The sequence below is a fragment of the Engraulis encrasicolus genome, unplaced genomic scaffold (genome assembly GCF_034702125.1).
Source record: "Engraulis encrasicolus isolate BLACKSEA-1 unplaced genomic scaffold, IST_EnEncr_1.0 scaffold_81_np1212, whole genome shotgun sequence".
In the NCBI taxonomy this organism is placed as follows: Eukaryota; Metazoa; Chordata; class Actinopteri; order Clupeiformes; family Engraulidae; genus Engraulis; species Engraulis encrasicolus.
In genome coordinates, this window is record NW_026946159.1 from 77085 (window position 1) to 92819 (window position 15735).

The 15735-nt window shown below is 41.1% G+C and overlaps 1 protein-coding gene across 1 annotated transcript in view; it reads right to left on the reverse strand.

Annotated features, from left to right (window-relative positions):
* LOC134444887 (uncharacterized) overlaps nucleotides 1-14547 on the reverse strand; it is a 26452-nt gene extending 11905 nt beyond the window's left edge. The window contains exons 1-5 of the mRNA XM_063194068.1: nucleotides 14423-14547; nucleotides 14060-14185; nucleotides 7169-7294; nucleotides 1015-1134; nucleotides 173-833 (exon numbers count right to left, since the gene is read on the reverse strand). Coding sequence (XP_063050138.1) covers nucleotides 173-833; nucleotides 1015-1134; nucleotides 7169-7294; nucleotides 14060-14185; nucleotides 14423-14547 — 1158 coding nt within the window. The remainder of the gene's footprint in view (nucleotides 1-172; nucleotides 834-1014; nucleotides 1135-7168; nucleotides 7295-14059; nucleotides 14186-14422) is intronic.
* Between the last annotated feature and the right edge of the window lie 1188 nt (nucleotides 14548-15735).

Genomic DNA, 15735 nt, shown 5'->3' on the forward strand with positions numbered 1-15735 from the left:
TCCCAAAGTACTCCTCCTTCTGTGGATTGTTGAATCCCCTTATTTCTGTCACCTGGTCCACACACTCATAAAGGATCTGACTGGCTGCTGCTGGTCGGGTGGTGATCCAGAGGAGAGCAGAGGGAAGCAGATTCCCTTGAATGAGGTTTGTCAGCAACATGTTGATTGATACCTGCTCTGTCACATTACAACACTTTGACCTGTGGCTGAACTGAAGAGGAAGTCGACACTCATCCAGACCATCAAAGATGAACAACACTCTGTGCTTTGAACTGGTGAGTATTTGTTCTGCTTCTATCTTGGGGTAAAAGTACTGGATAAGACCCACCAGACTGAGTTTGTTCTCCTTCATCAGGTTCAGCTCCCGGAAAAGAAAAGGAAATATGAAGTGGACATCCTGATTGGCTTTCCCTTCAGCCCAGTCCAGGATGAACTTCTGCACAGAGACCGTTTTTCCAATGCCAGCCACTCCCTTAGTCAGCACTGATCTGATGGATATGTCTTTTCCAGATCCGGGTTTAAAGAGGTCACTGCATTTGATTGGTCTGCCTAATTTCTCTTCTCTCCAGGATGCTCCCTCTAGCTGTCTGACTTCATGTTCATGATCATGTCTCTGAATATACTTGTTTTTCTGGTGACTGTATCTGTCATTGACCTCGTGTTCTTCATTGACCTTTCCCCTTCCCCCCTTTGTGATGTAAAGATCTGTGTAGACCTTATTCAGTTCTGTGGAGCTTCCCTGCTCTATGCTGCCCTCAATCAGACACTGAAACCTCTTCTGCAGATGAGACTTGTGGGTCTGCAGCATTTCTTGCACATGATCACGTTGCTGTCTGAGAGTAAAACAAATACATAGAATACATAGAATTACAAAGATATGTATGGCAGTTAATCAAATCTAATCACAGACATGCGCGCGTACGCACACACACACACACACACACACACACACACACACACACACACACACACACACACACACACACACACACACACACACACACACACACACACCTGTGATCATAAAGCTGGCCATGTCCTGGAAGTCTGACATCTGATTGACTGGACTGCCGTGTATTCAGGGGATCACAAGGGTTGACTGCAGCAGAGTGGAATTCCGTATGCTGGCTTGAGCTGTGCCACACACACACACACAAACACACACACACACACACACACACACACACACACACACACACACACACACACACACACAACTGTGTTTACTGACAATAACTTGATTATCTTCCCCATGTAAACATCATCAGTGTGAGTGAGTGTGTGTGTGTGTGTGTGTGTGTGTGCGTGTGCGTGCAGGCCCGCCGAAAGGGAGGGGACAACCAGGCTTTTTGTCCCGGGCCCAGGGATAGGGGGGCCCAGAACTGGGCCCTCATTAAGTTTGTGATTAATGGTTCTATTTCATTTCAAAATAAGTTGGTCTTTGAGAGAGGGAGAATGCGCTATATTTGCATTAAAGGGACACTGTGTGAGATTTTTAGTTGTTTATTTCCAGAATTCATGCTGCCCATTCACTAATGTTCCCTTTTACATGAATACTTATCACCACCATCAAATTCAAGTATTCACTATGACTGGAAAAAATGCACTTTTCATACATGAAAAGGGGGATCTTCTCCATGGTCCACCATTTTGAATTTCTAAAAATAGCCATTTTCAGCAGCAAAAATGACTGTACTTGGACCACACTAGAAAATATTTGTTTATTACCTAGTAAACTTTCATGTAAAGATCAAATAGGCAGCCAATAGGCAATAGGCAATAGGCAGCCCAGTTTCAATGAGCAGCATAGTTGCAGTACCTTTTTTGACCATTTGCTGCACAGTGTCCCTTTAAATAAATTATGCAGATATTTTGCCTTTCCTGTCCTTAAAAAGGGATCAAGAACTCGCACCTCCCCCACCCCCAGTGCACAAATGGTTTGGTCGGTCATTACGAGAAAGAAAAAAACGTCTTCAACTTAACGCGGCTCGTGCCAATTTGCCAAGGTGTCTGAAGACGCAGTCGTTCAAACCAGGAGGGCAGAAAATCAAGGAAAGGAGAAAACAGAGGAAGACACCAGAAGCCCCAGGAATTCAGTAAAATATTCTTCAGATGATGCAGGTACTAACAGGCAGAGGACACAAACAAGGCAAAAGTTTCCCTTCATAAACAGACACGCACTGCACTGCAGCATTCATGTTTAAAAGGAGATCAGTCACACTGATAAACACAATAGAAAACGGGCATCGCATCATTTTATAACAGCTTAGTAAAATTGTGTTTCAAATCTGACCATCAGTGACCTTAGCTAATAATATGCACATTAGCCCAGAATCATACCGTGATGAGAAGTTGCGTCGCGTGCAGGAGAGGGCAAGGGAGAACTTTTAAAACAGAGCTATTAATATGTAACGCTATAAACGCTTAGCGCGTTTAACCCTGTGAAACCTGAACCATGAAAGCAATGAGAGAAAATTCTATTTTTTTGGAATTTGCTTCAATATTGGTCCCTTATAAGTAATGTAAAAAAAAAAATCAAAATGTTGTTAAGGTCACTGAGATATTTAATGCATCATATATGATGCATCAGGCTTTTAATGAATGAAAATTCCAATTTCATGACCATTGAAAAATGACTTTTAATGCATTTACAACTTTTTTTTATTTAAAAAAGTTGTCAGACAATTTAATTTGAGGATTATCTTTAAATATTTAGTGAGATCCTGCCATTTTTTTTTAAAGCCTATCCTTGTTTTAGCAGGACCATATTTTACATTTCCCACAGCCTGGTTGGGTAATTTTTTTAAATCTATGTAAAAACATAGCTGATCGAATGCTCAACAACCTATTTATGAGTGTAATATAGATCATTATTCATTTTTGATGTGTAATTTGAATATATGGGTCCATTACTACAATTTGACCATTTCTCCATTCACTTCAATGCATTTTTTACGAGATCATAATTTCAACATTTTGCATTACATTTTCAAAATTGCAAGTAAAACCTGTTTCTTAAGGCAATATCTTTGTCTTGAAGTAAAACAACTAGTGTGTTTTGTTATACGATCGTCGTGGTATGCTTTGTAAGTTTCCCTATGGAGCAAATGCATTGATGGCTGACTTCCTGCCACCGCCGGATGGTGCTTATATGTTTCATCAGTTTTAGCACGATCTCTCTGCAACACGGTGTAAAAATATAAACTCTTCCTTGATTAATTGCACAAAGCAAGTGTTCAAATTAAAGGATGTAGAGTTATATCTCGGAAATTTGTACACAAACCTTTTGCAATTTGACGATATCTCAGCGTCGGTCAGGGAAACGGCTTCTACTCCATTTTTGCATTTTTCGCCGAGCTGTGATCAACTTGTTGTTGACCGCTGCTCTCTTGTGGCGGTTGCCGTGTACTGCAGGACGTTTGGAAATGACACGCAGGATGTTTTTGAGATGGATTTTTTGTGTGTGTCAGCGTGGAGAGGGCTTTGAATTTGATGCATCATAGATGATGCATCTGGCGCGATAGGGATAAATCTTTGTGGGGAGAAATACAGTGTAGATTCGTTTTGCATATAGGCCTACATTTCTGCAACTTGACTTGTTCCTGTGTTTGGCTATTCCTGTTGTGGGAAGACTGATGAGGGAGGACAGTACAAGGGTGATTCCGCCAAAAGAGTGCCATTTGCTGGTTGAAAAACCTTAAAAATAAACTTCAAATTTCATTCAATTTCAACATAGAATTTGTTAATGTACACATTTAAGCATTCAAAAAGAGCACTGGGCAATCTCAGGATAATTAATTTAATTTATAACAGTTTTTACCATAACACATTGTTATTTTGAGTAACAGCAATTAGGGTAACAGCAATGAGGAATTAGCAAGAAATTAGCAATTGTGTGAAATCCGACCACATGGCATCCATGCTAATACTTTTTTTGCACAGAGCACATTCTTCACATTTAAGTGAACATTTTACTTTTGTTGTCATCAAACACTATCTAAAGATAATCAAGGTAACATGAAAGAGTTTTTAGATTGCCCCCCCCTGACTCAACTGTAATATCATCAAATATGAAGAAAAATACACGAGAGAACATACTTTTGATCTTCCCATTGGATTCAGGAGATCTAAATGATGTCACTTCCAGGTGAAAATGTCACTAGTGGGAGGGTCCCAAATTTTTTTGGGGCGGGATATACATGGGTAACAGCACTGAGTCAAAACCTGGGGACACGACTAAAATGTGATTTTTAACCAAAATAGAATTAATTTATTCTTTTAAAAATACAATTAAAAGTATAGATGGATTATATAGTCACATATAAAGCACAAAAAAAACCCCAGGTTTCGGAAGGATTTCTTTATCAATATTTTGTGGTAAAGTGTTGCACTTCACTCTGGGGACACACGAGAAAGAGGAAAAAATAGGGTTTTTGATACATTTTTATCATATTTAAAAATAATATATTTACAAACTTTTCAATGGATCATGTGTAGAAAAGTTTGCTTAATAATGGAATGTAATTTATTTTACTTTATTCATTGATTTTATACATTTTATTTGCTGGGGACACAAATGGCACTCTTTTGGCGGAATCACCCACAAGACCTGTGTTCCACTGAAGTCTTTGGTGTGCTGCTCACTTGTTCACTGTCATCACAAGTCACTTGAAGTCAGTTTAGCAAACGGGAGCTGATTCAGTCAGGCACGTTTTGATGTGCAAGCCTTCAAGTTGCCAAAATAAATTACACTAACACTTGTGTTATTAATGACGATGTGAATCCTATTTGTTTTGTTTCATTTCTAAATAAATGTTGGCGAGAATGCATGGATAGTAAAATTGGATAGATAATTTACTATGGAATTGTATGCATCATCGTGAGGCTACTTTGGTACCAATGTAATTTCTTTTATAATGAGTAGGCCTAATAATACATAGCATATCATGTGAGAGTGGTGCGCTTTCAGGCCAAAAGTGTAGGCCTAGTCTGGCCACCTGGTCTCTCTTGAAAAAAAATGGTGGCTAGGTTTGTCTGTGTTTTTTTTTTTTGTTTTTTTTTTTTTAATTTTTTAATGGAGTAGGAGGAAGGGGGGCCCATTGATATTTTTTTTGTCCCGGGCCCAGCCAAACCTGTCTGTCTTAGACACAAACACCTGCATCCTAGACAATAAGAGAGGGATGAGAGTGTGTGTGTGTGTGTGTGTGTGTGTGTGTGTGTGTGTGTGTGTGTGTGTGTGTGTGTGTGTGTGTGTGTGTGTGTGTGTGTGTGTGTGTGTATGTGTGTGTGCGTGTGTGTCTTGTGTGTGTGTGTGTGTGCGCGCGCGTCCGTGTGAGTGTGAGTGAGGAAGTGAGGGTGTGAGTGAGAGAGTGAGAGAAAGGTGGTGCAGTCATTCCTAACTCCTTTCCTAAGTGACAGGCTGCGAGACTTAGAGGGCTTGATCTTCATTCGCGCCCATGACATCAGCTCGTCAAGACCTTAATCAATTCACATTTGTATGTGTTTTATCTGTATGCTTATAAATATAATTCCTGAGGACACAGTTGACGGACAGTGTTTCCTCTCTAAAACAGTCAAAAAATATGGCTTAAAACATTGAACAAGTGAACACAAAAGTTACCAAACGTTCTTCACGTTACCATTCAAAGAGGTAATGACATTATATGATGTTATACCACGGCAGTCTGGAATCTCCCATTGTGACGCGCTAAATTGAGTGTTGATTAACTGTCTATAGATGCACACCTGAAGTAGTCCCACTATTAGGTCACTTTTCTGACCTCATAACTCCAGTGTATCAATGCGCCAAGGCACGCACGTTCATAAATTACACACAAAAAAGTTGCAAGTCGAATCGCGCGTCTGGAAACACCAGCAATGTATAGTGAATCTGGAGCAAATCTTAGTAGGCCTAATCAAATTTCAAACACGTTTATTTCTCCCAACTGACCATCACTGTGTCAACTTTGTGTGTGTGTGTGTGTGTGTGTGTGTGTGTGTGTGTGTGTGTGAGTGAGTGAGTGAGTGAGTGAGTGAGTGAGTGAGTGAGTGAGAGAGAGAGAGAGAGAGAGAGGGAGAGAGAGAGAGAGAGAGAGAGAGAGAGAGAGAGAGAGAGAGAGAGAGAGAGAGAGAGTCCCTGCGCAAAGTAAGGGACGCCCGTTTCACATGGGCGTTTCTTCCCCACGAGAGGAGAGGTTTCCTGTAGTTGTAGCGTTTATCAGTTGAGAGAGAGTAGCGTAACTTGTGAAAAGTATGGGATATTTTCGGATCAATAACTATGGGAACGCAGTGGAAAATAAATCAAAGGGAGTTTCCTATGGGAGGAGAGCTGATTGACCAGGTGCCTGTTTTGATGAAGTTAATGGCGAGGCGAGGCATTTAGAATGTCGCCAAGATACGCAGAGTATTTTTTTAATCTATTGAGATCTGTACATTTGTAGGAATCATGCCAACTGTAGCATAATCTTGTGGGCAAGTCAGACGCGCCCATATATCGGTTGGGTAGAACATTGAGGCAACTGACTTGACAACCAAATGCGATAGAATTAACGACTGGCTCTTGACTTGACAACCAAATGCGATAGAACTAACAACGGTGTCTTGGCCATAGCAACCTTCAATTTAGAATTAGCAACGGCAGTTCGCCAGAAAGTTATGAAAAGAAGCTTCTTGTGGCGGAAGGAAGTAGTTCTACAGAAAACCTTTGTTTTAGCCATTAAAGCATCGAAATAATGCCTTAAATAAATTTCAGACAGTGTGGCAACCGTGGTATAAGCGGGATAATTGACTTCACGGTGTGCGTTTAACAGGAAAAATAATGCACACCGAGGTGTAACGGCCACTCCGCTTCGCGTCGTGGCTGCATCACCACCTAGGTGTGCATTATTTGTCCTGTTATACGCACACCGTATCGTCAATTATCCCTTACTTATTATACCCTGTACTTAGGAACAAACCGTTGCTGATTTGTGGGGTTTCAATTTGTGACATGATTAACAAAGAGAGAGAACGAAAGAGAGAGAGAGAGAGAGATAGAGAGACAAAGAGGTAGAGATAGATAGATAGAGAGAGAGAGAGAGAGAGAGAGAGAGAGAGAGAGAGAGAGAGAGAGAGAGAGAGAGAGAGAGAGAGAGAGAGAGAGAGATGGATAGTAGAGTGTTGATCTTACTGTTGGGCTGAAGAGTCCCCTTCTTTAAAATTAATCCCTGCTGACATCTTGGACTGGTCACTCTTCATAGACACACAGGTGGGTACAGGAGAGGGTGGTCTCCTCTTGGACACAGACACCTGCATCCTAGACAATAAGAGAGGGATTAGTGTGTGGGGGACAGACCGACAGACAGACAGACAGACAGACAGACAGACAGACAGACAGACAGACAGACAGACAGACAGACAGACAGACAGACAGACAGACAGACAGACAGAATGAGAGATTAAGGGAGAAATGCACTGTAGAAGCCTTTATGGCAGGAGTAGGCAAATAGTAGCCCTGGGGGCAAATCTGGCCCGCCATCAGTTATTTCTGACCTGCAAGATGATGTGAATTATTTTTTAAAAATGTTAATATATGGGTCATTCTTTAATTAGACTAACATTTCAGGATTATCTTTTCTTTTCTTTTTTCAATAAATAACATGGATGTTTTCATGGTATCCATTGAGTGTCCAAACTAACTAACTGCCAAGCTTAATCTTAAATTACTTTACAATATTTTCATGAAAATGAACATTAGTTTGTTTATTCTTCAAATCAAGTTACACACAAATGTTATATCGTCTTGAAGATAGGCATAACAATGCTACACATTGGAAATAACCTTGTTTGAAAGCATTTTAAGAGACAAAACCATACTCTATATTACGTAAATATAGTACGATAACACAGCTTGACATTCCTGCGATTTTTAGACTATTGTGTTAACTGCAGACCTCAGAGTTTTCACCACAGGATTGTACAGGTAGCTGTTAATACCTGCTGGGCATTGCTGCCTGTCGCACCTCTTCCGGTGCCCATGGGTCAGCGAGAGAAAATAAGACTTGTGACACAAACATCTTTATTGTATAAATTACTAGACAAACATAGGGAATACACATTCACATTCATCATGCATGCACAGGAGGTGCCTTCCTCAACCACCTTCGCAGGTAGCTGTAGCCCTATGCCAGAAGCAGATGTCGTCAGGTGGTGTCCAGCCTTCTCTTCGGTGTTTCGGCCCTGAACCACAACACCGCCAACTCCAGCTAGTGGGCCAACAGTGAGTGGCCAGGCTCACTGCCCATCTGCTTCTGGCGTACAGCTCACACCAACAATACATACGTTTCATACATTTCATAAGCATTAAAAAAAAAAAAGAAGGAAAATAAGGCAGCTGTGCTCGGGTGCGTTGGTTGCTGGGGTGGCAACAGTGCTGAGTGAAAGGTGCCGAATGCGCTGAATGCTTACTGACGAGTTGTTTGTGAGGCAGTTGAGCTGTTTGGTGTTCGTTGGCTGCTGGCTGTAACCCCCTTCCAATGCAGCTGTGCTCGGGTGCGTTGGTTGCTGGGGTGGCAACAGTGTTGAGTGCGCAAGCCGGTTGGGAGATAGGCTTGCTGTTCCCTGCAGCTGCTGTCTGGGGGTTAGGTGATCTTCCCCCAGTTTCTGTCCTTCCTCCGCAGCCAGAGCCAAAAGCTCCCTTTCTCCGCCTCCTCTGCCAGTTCCTTTGTTGCCTTCTTAAGCTTCCTTCCCATGACTCCCACGTTCTTTAGGAGGCGTAGAGTCGAGAACCCCATAAAGCCTCTGCATCCAACCTCCACTGGGTAGATGGTAGTCTTCCAACCCGCCTCTCGGCACTCAGCAGCCAGCTCAGAGTACTTGGCCTTTTTCCGCTCGAAGGCAGCCTCGATTCCTTCCTCACTTGGCACGGTGAGTTCAATGAGGGCCACCGCTCTTGCCTTTGTGGACCACGCCACTATGTCTGGCCGGAGAGATGAGGTGGTAATCTCTGTGGGAAACAGGAGCTTCCTGTCCAAGTCGACCTTCGTGCTCCAATCCTGGCCGGGACTGAAGGGCCTTGATGTTTCTCTTTGCCTGATGCTTCTGATCCCTCCTTCCGCGACAAAGGTGGTGGGGTCCTCTGTGGGCGATGGTATTCTGCTATCCTGTCTGCACTCCTCCAGTACTTCGACTAGCTTTCTCAAGACTTGGTTGTGGCGCCATCTGTAGCGGCCTTGTGATAGCGCGATTTTGCAGCCTGGCAAGATATGCTGGAGGCTTGCATTGGGAGCATTGCAGAGTGCGCAACATTCCTCTTTTCCAAACCACTGGTGGAGGTTCCGAGGACAGGGGAACGTGTCATAGGTTGAGCGTATAAGGAAGCTGAGTCTTGCCTGTGGGATCTTCCACACGTCTGACCAACTGATGTTCCTATTTGAGATTCCCTCCCTGGTTGTCCAGCTTCTCTGCCGTCCCTGCGACACAGCCTTGATCTTATAGCTGTCTTCCTCCATCCTCGTCACCTCCGCCACTACCATTTCCTTCCTTTCCTTGCGGTGGGCCTTGGACCAGAATCTTGGTGCATCTCCCCATCCTAGGCCTGCTCTACCTACCTTCACTCTGCCCATGATTTCCTTGTGCTGCAGCTGGCTTACAGCTTGGTCGACCTTGGTCTGGGCGTTCCACTTGCGGCCAGTCAGGACCCTGGTGTTAGCCTTCCTGACTGACTCGTCTGTGGACTCCCGATGCTCAAGGACCAACCTGGCTTTCCCTTGCATGTAGCCCAACTGTAGTGACTTCAGTGTTAGTTGCAGTGTATTTCTTCTGAAGAGGCCAGCTTCAGATAGGCAACGTGGCAACCCCAACCACTTTCGTATGAATGAGTTGGCTTTCCCATACATCTTAGTCACGGTTGATGAGGGGATCTCGCTCATTTTCAGGGGCCACTTTACCCTGTGGTAGAGGGTAAATTGGTAGCACCAAACCTTGTACTTCCCAGGGAGTTGGCTTTGGTCGATCCTTGCCAGGCCGTCACATAGCTGTTTCATGACGGTCTTCCCCATCTGTTTATCAGATAGTTCTGCGGTGTACTGCCTCCCCAGGCTTCTGATGGGTTGTTCGGCAAGAAGTGGTATCTTTTCCCCTCCGACAAGAAAGTTGGTGCAGTCATTCCTGACTCCTTTCCTAAGTGACAGGCTGTGAGACTTAGAGGGCTTGATCTTCATTCGCGCCCATGACATCAGCTCGTCAAGACCTTAATCAATTCATATTTGTATGTGTTTTATCTGTATGCTTATAAATATAATTCCTGAGGACACAGTTGACGGACAGTGTTTCCTCTCTAAAACAGTCAAAAAGTATCAGGGATTGGAACCTAGCCCTGATGAAGACCTGGTGAGGTCGAAACATGTCGGCTTTTTAATATAACCCCAGCCCAGTACCATTAAAGGCTTTTTAATGTAACTTCCCGTTTGGACACCTTAATTTGGAGTGCCTGGATGAACTCTTCTCTCTGCATGAACTGATCCCCGATATCCAAGAGCACCCAACAAACTTTAATGAACAGACTGAAGACTGCTTGAGCTTCCAGCCACCTGTGTGCCTTTCAAGTATCAGGGATTCTTGAGAGATGGGACAAAACATGTCCGGGAGATATAACTCATGTTTGTGCTTAAAATGTAATTAAAAATTGCAACAAAATTAGCTGGAATGATAGAAGAAGAAGTTTTGTACACTAAAATATGATTTCATATTTATATAGTTTTATTCTTTTTATTTTACACGTTGCAGTGTGTCATCAGTACCCTCAAAACCCCATGTCCGAAAGCAAGATTTAGAATTTGACAATACCATAATAATTGGTTAAAATGAAATATAACAAACATCATAGCTACTGTCATCAAGTATTTTGGATAATTAATCAAACTACATGTATGTAATGTTTTATAAACCTTTTTATATACTTTTTAAACTATTGAACATGTGTCCGGACTTTTAGTCAACACCGTAAGATTTTTTTTAAATACCAAAAAATCTACCATTATTGTGGTCAGCTCACACTCTAAGCAGCCTGGTACCACTTACTGTTTGGTATACATGCCATGGAGACACTGTTCTGTTAAGGTCACATTTAACATTTGATTTTATCAATGCATCTTTAGGAAGACCACCTATGTCACAACCATAATGTGTCAACACCATAATGCATAAAAATAAGGGTTATTTCAGTATTTTGCATAATAAAAGCTCAGAATAACTTTATTGGCAAGTCCTTAAGCTACTGCTGATGTACCAGATGATTTCTGTTAGAAAATCATGTGTTATTATGAAAAGTAGGTTTATTTGTCAACTCCGTAAGAGTCAACTCCATAAGATTTTCTTTTTTTTTGTTTTTTTTGTTTTGTTACTTTGTTTATTGGTAGAATTGCTCACAAGGCTTACAGTTAATTTCAATATGACAAATTCATCATCATCATCATCACCATTTTTTCTCTCTTCTTCTAGTTCACGATATATGCCCATACAAGACTTCAATTCTTTTCAATGACTTTTCAGCATACTACCAAATAAACTTTTTTTTCCCCCCAAATACGTAAATGACAATAGACAGTTTGCACAGACAAACATATAGACAAAAACAAACAAACCAACAAGGACAGAGAATAAATAAATAAAAATAAAAAAGCACTTCAACTCAAACCTTACGAGACAATGATAGAGAGAGAGAGAGAGAGAGAGAGAGAGAGAGAGAGAGAGAGAGAGAGAGAGAGAGAGAGAGAAAGAGACATTCTATAGCTCACCTGTAGGTGTACTGTATGTGTGTGTGAAGTAGGTGTTGTATTGGCTGTATGTATGTGCTGATGTAGAGGGTGGGTGTGTGGGGGCATGCACAAGCTGTGAAAGATTTGGAAGCTTATGTTGTTCTATTTTCAAAATAAAGACACATATTATTGCAAAGATTTTCTGGGTACATTTCTTCCCATTTGTGTGAGCACTTTCTAGAAAATAATATATTTTTTTCCATTTCCAAAACATTTTTTATTGTATTATACCATAGCTGGACATCTGGTTGTTTGCTTTGTTTCCATAGTTTTGTAATTTGCTTTAGTGCTGTAAGTCTTAGAATATGAAAAAAAATACGGTGCGTTCTTTTTATCCTGTTCGGTAGGTCGATGCCTAATACATTTACTGGTGTTAGAGGTTGTTTCAGATCAAAAATGTATGTGACAGCTCGCCTTACCTCCTCCCAAAATGGTTTTATTATAGAACATGTATAGAATATATGTGTATGCGACCCTTCTTCTCCACATCCTCGCCAACATTTTATGTCAGCTCCTGAGATATGGGCACATTGTTTAGGTACCATAAAAAATCTTTGATTGACCTTCCAGCCAAACTCTTTCCAGCATTTGGACTGGGTTGTTTTGAAAGTCTCTTTCCATAATTCACTCCAGGAACTATCTGTAATAGTAATTAGTAATTCATTCTCCCATTTTTCTTTTGCCTTACACTTTGTTTTTGTCATCCTTTGTATTAGTTTATAGGCCTTCGCTAGAGCACCTCCCCTTCTACTTTTGTTTCTATTTTCTAACAAAAAATTAAAACTTCATTAGTTGCCTTTTCCCCCTTTTGTTGTATATAGCTCCTGACCTGTAAATACTTAAAAACATGTTTTTGTGGTAGACTGAATCTATCTGCAGGGGTTTGAAACGAAACTACTATATTTTCTTCAAAAAGTTGTGCAAATATGGTCAGTCCTGTACTTGCCCAAGCGTCCAAAATGTTGTCATCTTTTTGTGCTCTAAAATCTGGGTCGTGTCTCATTTTTCTTAGCCGTACGCTTTCACTATTGTTTTTTAAATAAGAACATAACTGTTTCCAGGTCTTTAATGTGTTTCCAATGCAAAATGTTTGTAGATATTGCTTTTGTGACACTTTTTTAAGGAAAGAAAGATTTTCTTATGGAGGTGACATGCAAAATCTTATGGAGTTGACAAATTCACCAAAAACTGCTCAATATGCTAATATGATATTCTTTTCAAACGTAGAAACAGGAGGAAAAGTTATTTTAGGATATTATATGTATATTAATGTGCATATAATGCATATAACTACACATTTTTTCGATATATGGACAAAAAAGTTAAAACTAAAGTTTAATTCAAAACAAATAAACATTTTAAAAAGAGAAACGTAAGAATATAACAAAACTACGAGATAAACTGTGAAAAAACATTTTGCACTAAATAGGCTCCAAAAATCAGACCAGTTTGTCAACTCCGTCAGTTTTTCTGTCGACTCTGTAAGATTTTCCTCAGCACTTTCGGGTGTTTTTGTAATATTTTGGGGAAAAAGCAAATTCTTTAATCATTTTTTTTGTTTAGGCAATAAAGGGTCATTAGATCTATACCACCACGTATTTTAACCACTTTAGGTGTTTTCCTCATGGTAGCAAAATAAAAGATGAAGTCTGAAAATACCAATTTTTCGAACTTTGTTTGTTAATAACAGTCTTCAATTAAAACTTAAATATATATATTATATATTATTGTACATCAAGGTAACTAAGTATCATTACAATACAAATCAGAGCTAAAGATTCTTGCTGGACTATTATAATAATTTAATTATGTACTTTTCTTGTGTCTGACGGAGTTGACGAAAATCTAGGTGTGAAGGTAAACATGTTAATTTGTTGAAAATGCCTTTTTTTCCTGGAGCCTGTATTTTACATGCCTGGAAACTACACATCTTTATCTACATGAATATATAACCATCAAGAACATATTCTGCATTTTCAAAATCAGGTTTTCAAAAAGCGTTTTGTCCCTTCTCTCAAGAATCCCTGGTATGGCTTAAAACATTGAACAAGTGAACACAAAAGTTATCAAACGTTCTTCACGTTACTATTCAAAGAGGTAATGACATTATATGATGTTATTATACCCTGTACTTAAGAACAAACCGTTGCTGATTTATGGGGTTTCAATTTGTGACATGATTAACAAAGAGATAGAGAGGGAGAGAGGGAGAGAGAGAGAGAGAGAGAGAGAGAGAGAGAGAGATAGTAGAGTGTTGATCTTACTGTTGGGGTGAAGAGTTCCCTTCTTTAAAATTAATCCCTGCTGACATCTTGGACTGGTCACTCTTCATAGACACACAGGTGGGTACAGGAGAGGGTGGTCTCCCCTCAGAGACAGACTCCTCCATCCTAGACAATAACAGATGGATTAGTGTGTGTGTGTGTGTGCGTGTGCGTGTGCGTGTGTGTGTGTGTGTGCGCGCGCACGCGTGCGTGTGAGTGTGAGTGAGGGAGTGAGGGAGAGATAGAGAGAGAGAGAGAGAGAGAGAGAGAGAGAGAGAGAGAGAGAGAGGAGAGAAGAGGAGAGAGAGAGAGAGAGAGAGAGAGAGAGAGAGAGAGAGGTGGATAGTAGAGTGCTGATCTTACTGTTGGGGTGAAGAGTCCCCTTCTTTAAAATTAATCCCTGCTGACATCTTGGACTGGTCACTCTTCATAGACACACAGGAAGGTACAGGAGAGGGTGGTCTCCTCTTGGACACAAACTCCTCCATCCTAGACAATAACAGATGGATTAGTGTGTGTGTGTGTGTGCATGTGTGTGTGTGTGTGTGTGTGTGTGCGCGCGCACGCGTGCGTGTGAGTGTGAGTGAGGGAGTGAGTGAGAGATAGAGAGAGAGAGAGAGAAAGAGAGAGAGAGAGAGAGAGAGAGAGAGAGAGAGAGAGAGAGAGAGAGAGAGAGAGAGAGAGAGAGAGAGAGGGTGGTCTCCCTTTAGACACAGACTCCTCCATCCTAGACAATAAGAGAGGGATGAGTGTGTGGGGGACAGACCGACAGACAGACAGACAGACAGACAGACAGACAGACAGAATGAGAGATTAAGGGAGAAATGCACTGTAGAAGGCTTTATGGCAGGAGTAGGCAATTAGTTGCCCTGGGGCAAATCTGGCCCACCATCAGTTATTTCTGGCCTGCGAGATGATGTGGATTATTTTTTTAAAATGTTAATATATGGGTCATTCTTTAATTAGACTAACATTTCAGGGTTATATTTTCTTTTCTTTTTTCAATAAATAACATGGATGTTTCCATGGTATCAATTGAGTGTCCAAACTAACTAACTGCCCATGGACAACGTGACAAAATAAAAACTTAAAGGCGCTCCAGGTAGGATTAAACATTTAATTAATCATGGTCCCGAGTCAGCTGATTCTTATGCGAGTCAGTAGTAAGTGAACGATGGCTCTCGTGACCACTTCTATGGTTCGCTGTCAGAAAACCCCACATGCAACTTTTAACAGTGCGGTCTGAACGAGTGTCATTTTTCATTTGAAAATTGAAAATTTGAAAATTTGAAAATTCATCACTTTTCATTTGAAACATCGCTTTACATAGCCAGGTTTACACCAGACGGCATGTGTGTAGCTTTGGTGCCCCCTGGCGGAGCAGAGCTACACACACTACCGTCTGGTACACAGCCATAGAGCACGCTCCGTCTCCAACCAGAAAATAGACGGAGCATTTATTGGTTCTGTGCAGCCTCATCACCAACAAATTCCTTCAAAAACCTTCCTAGCAGTCTCTAAAGCGTCAATATAGCCTATAATCTGTCCTGTGACTCCTCAATGCGAGCTGCCATTGATATTGAAGCAATCAATGTATATTGTATATTGTTGAAGGGGTATCTCAATTCCAGTGTTGGGAGGTAATGCATTACAAATGTAATTAATTACTGTAATGC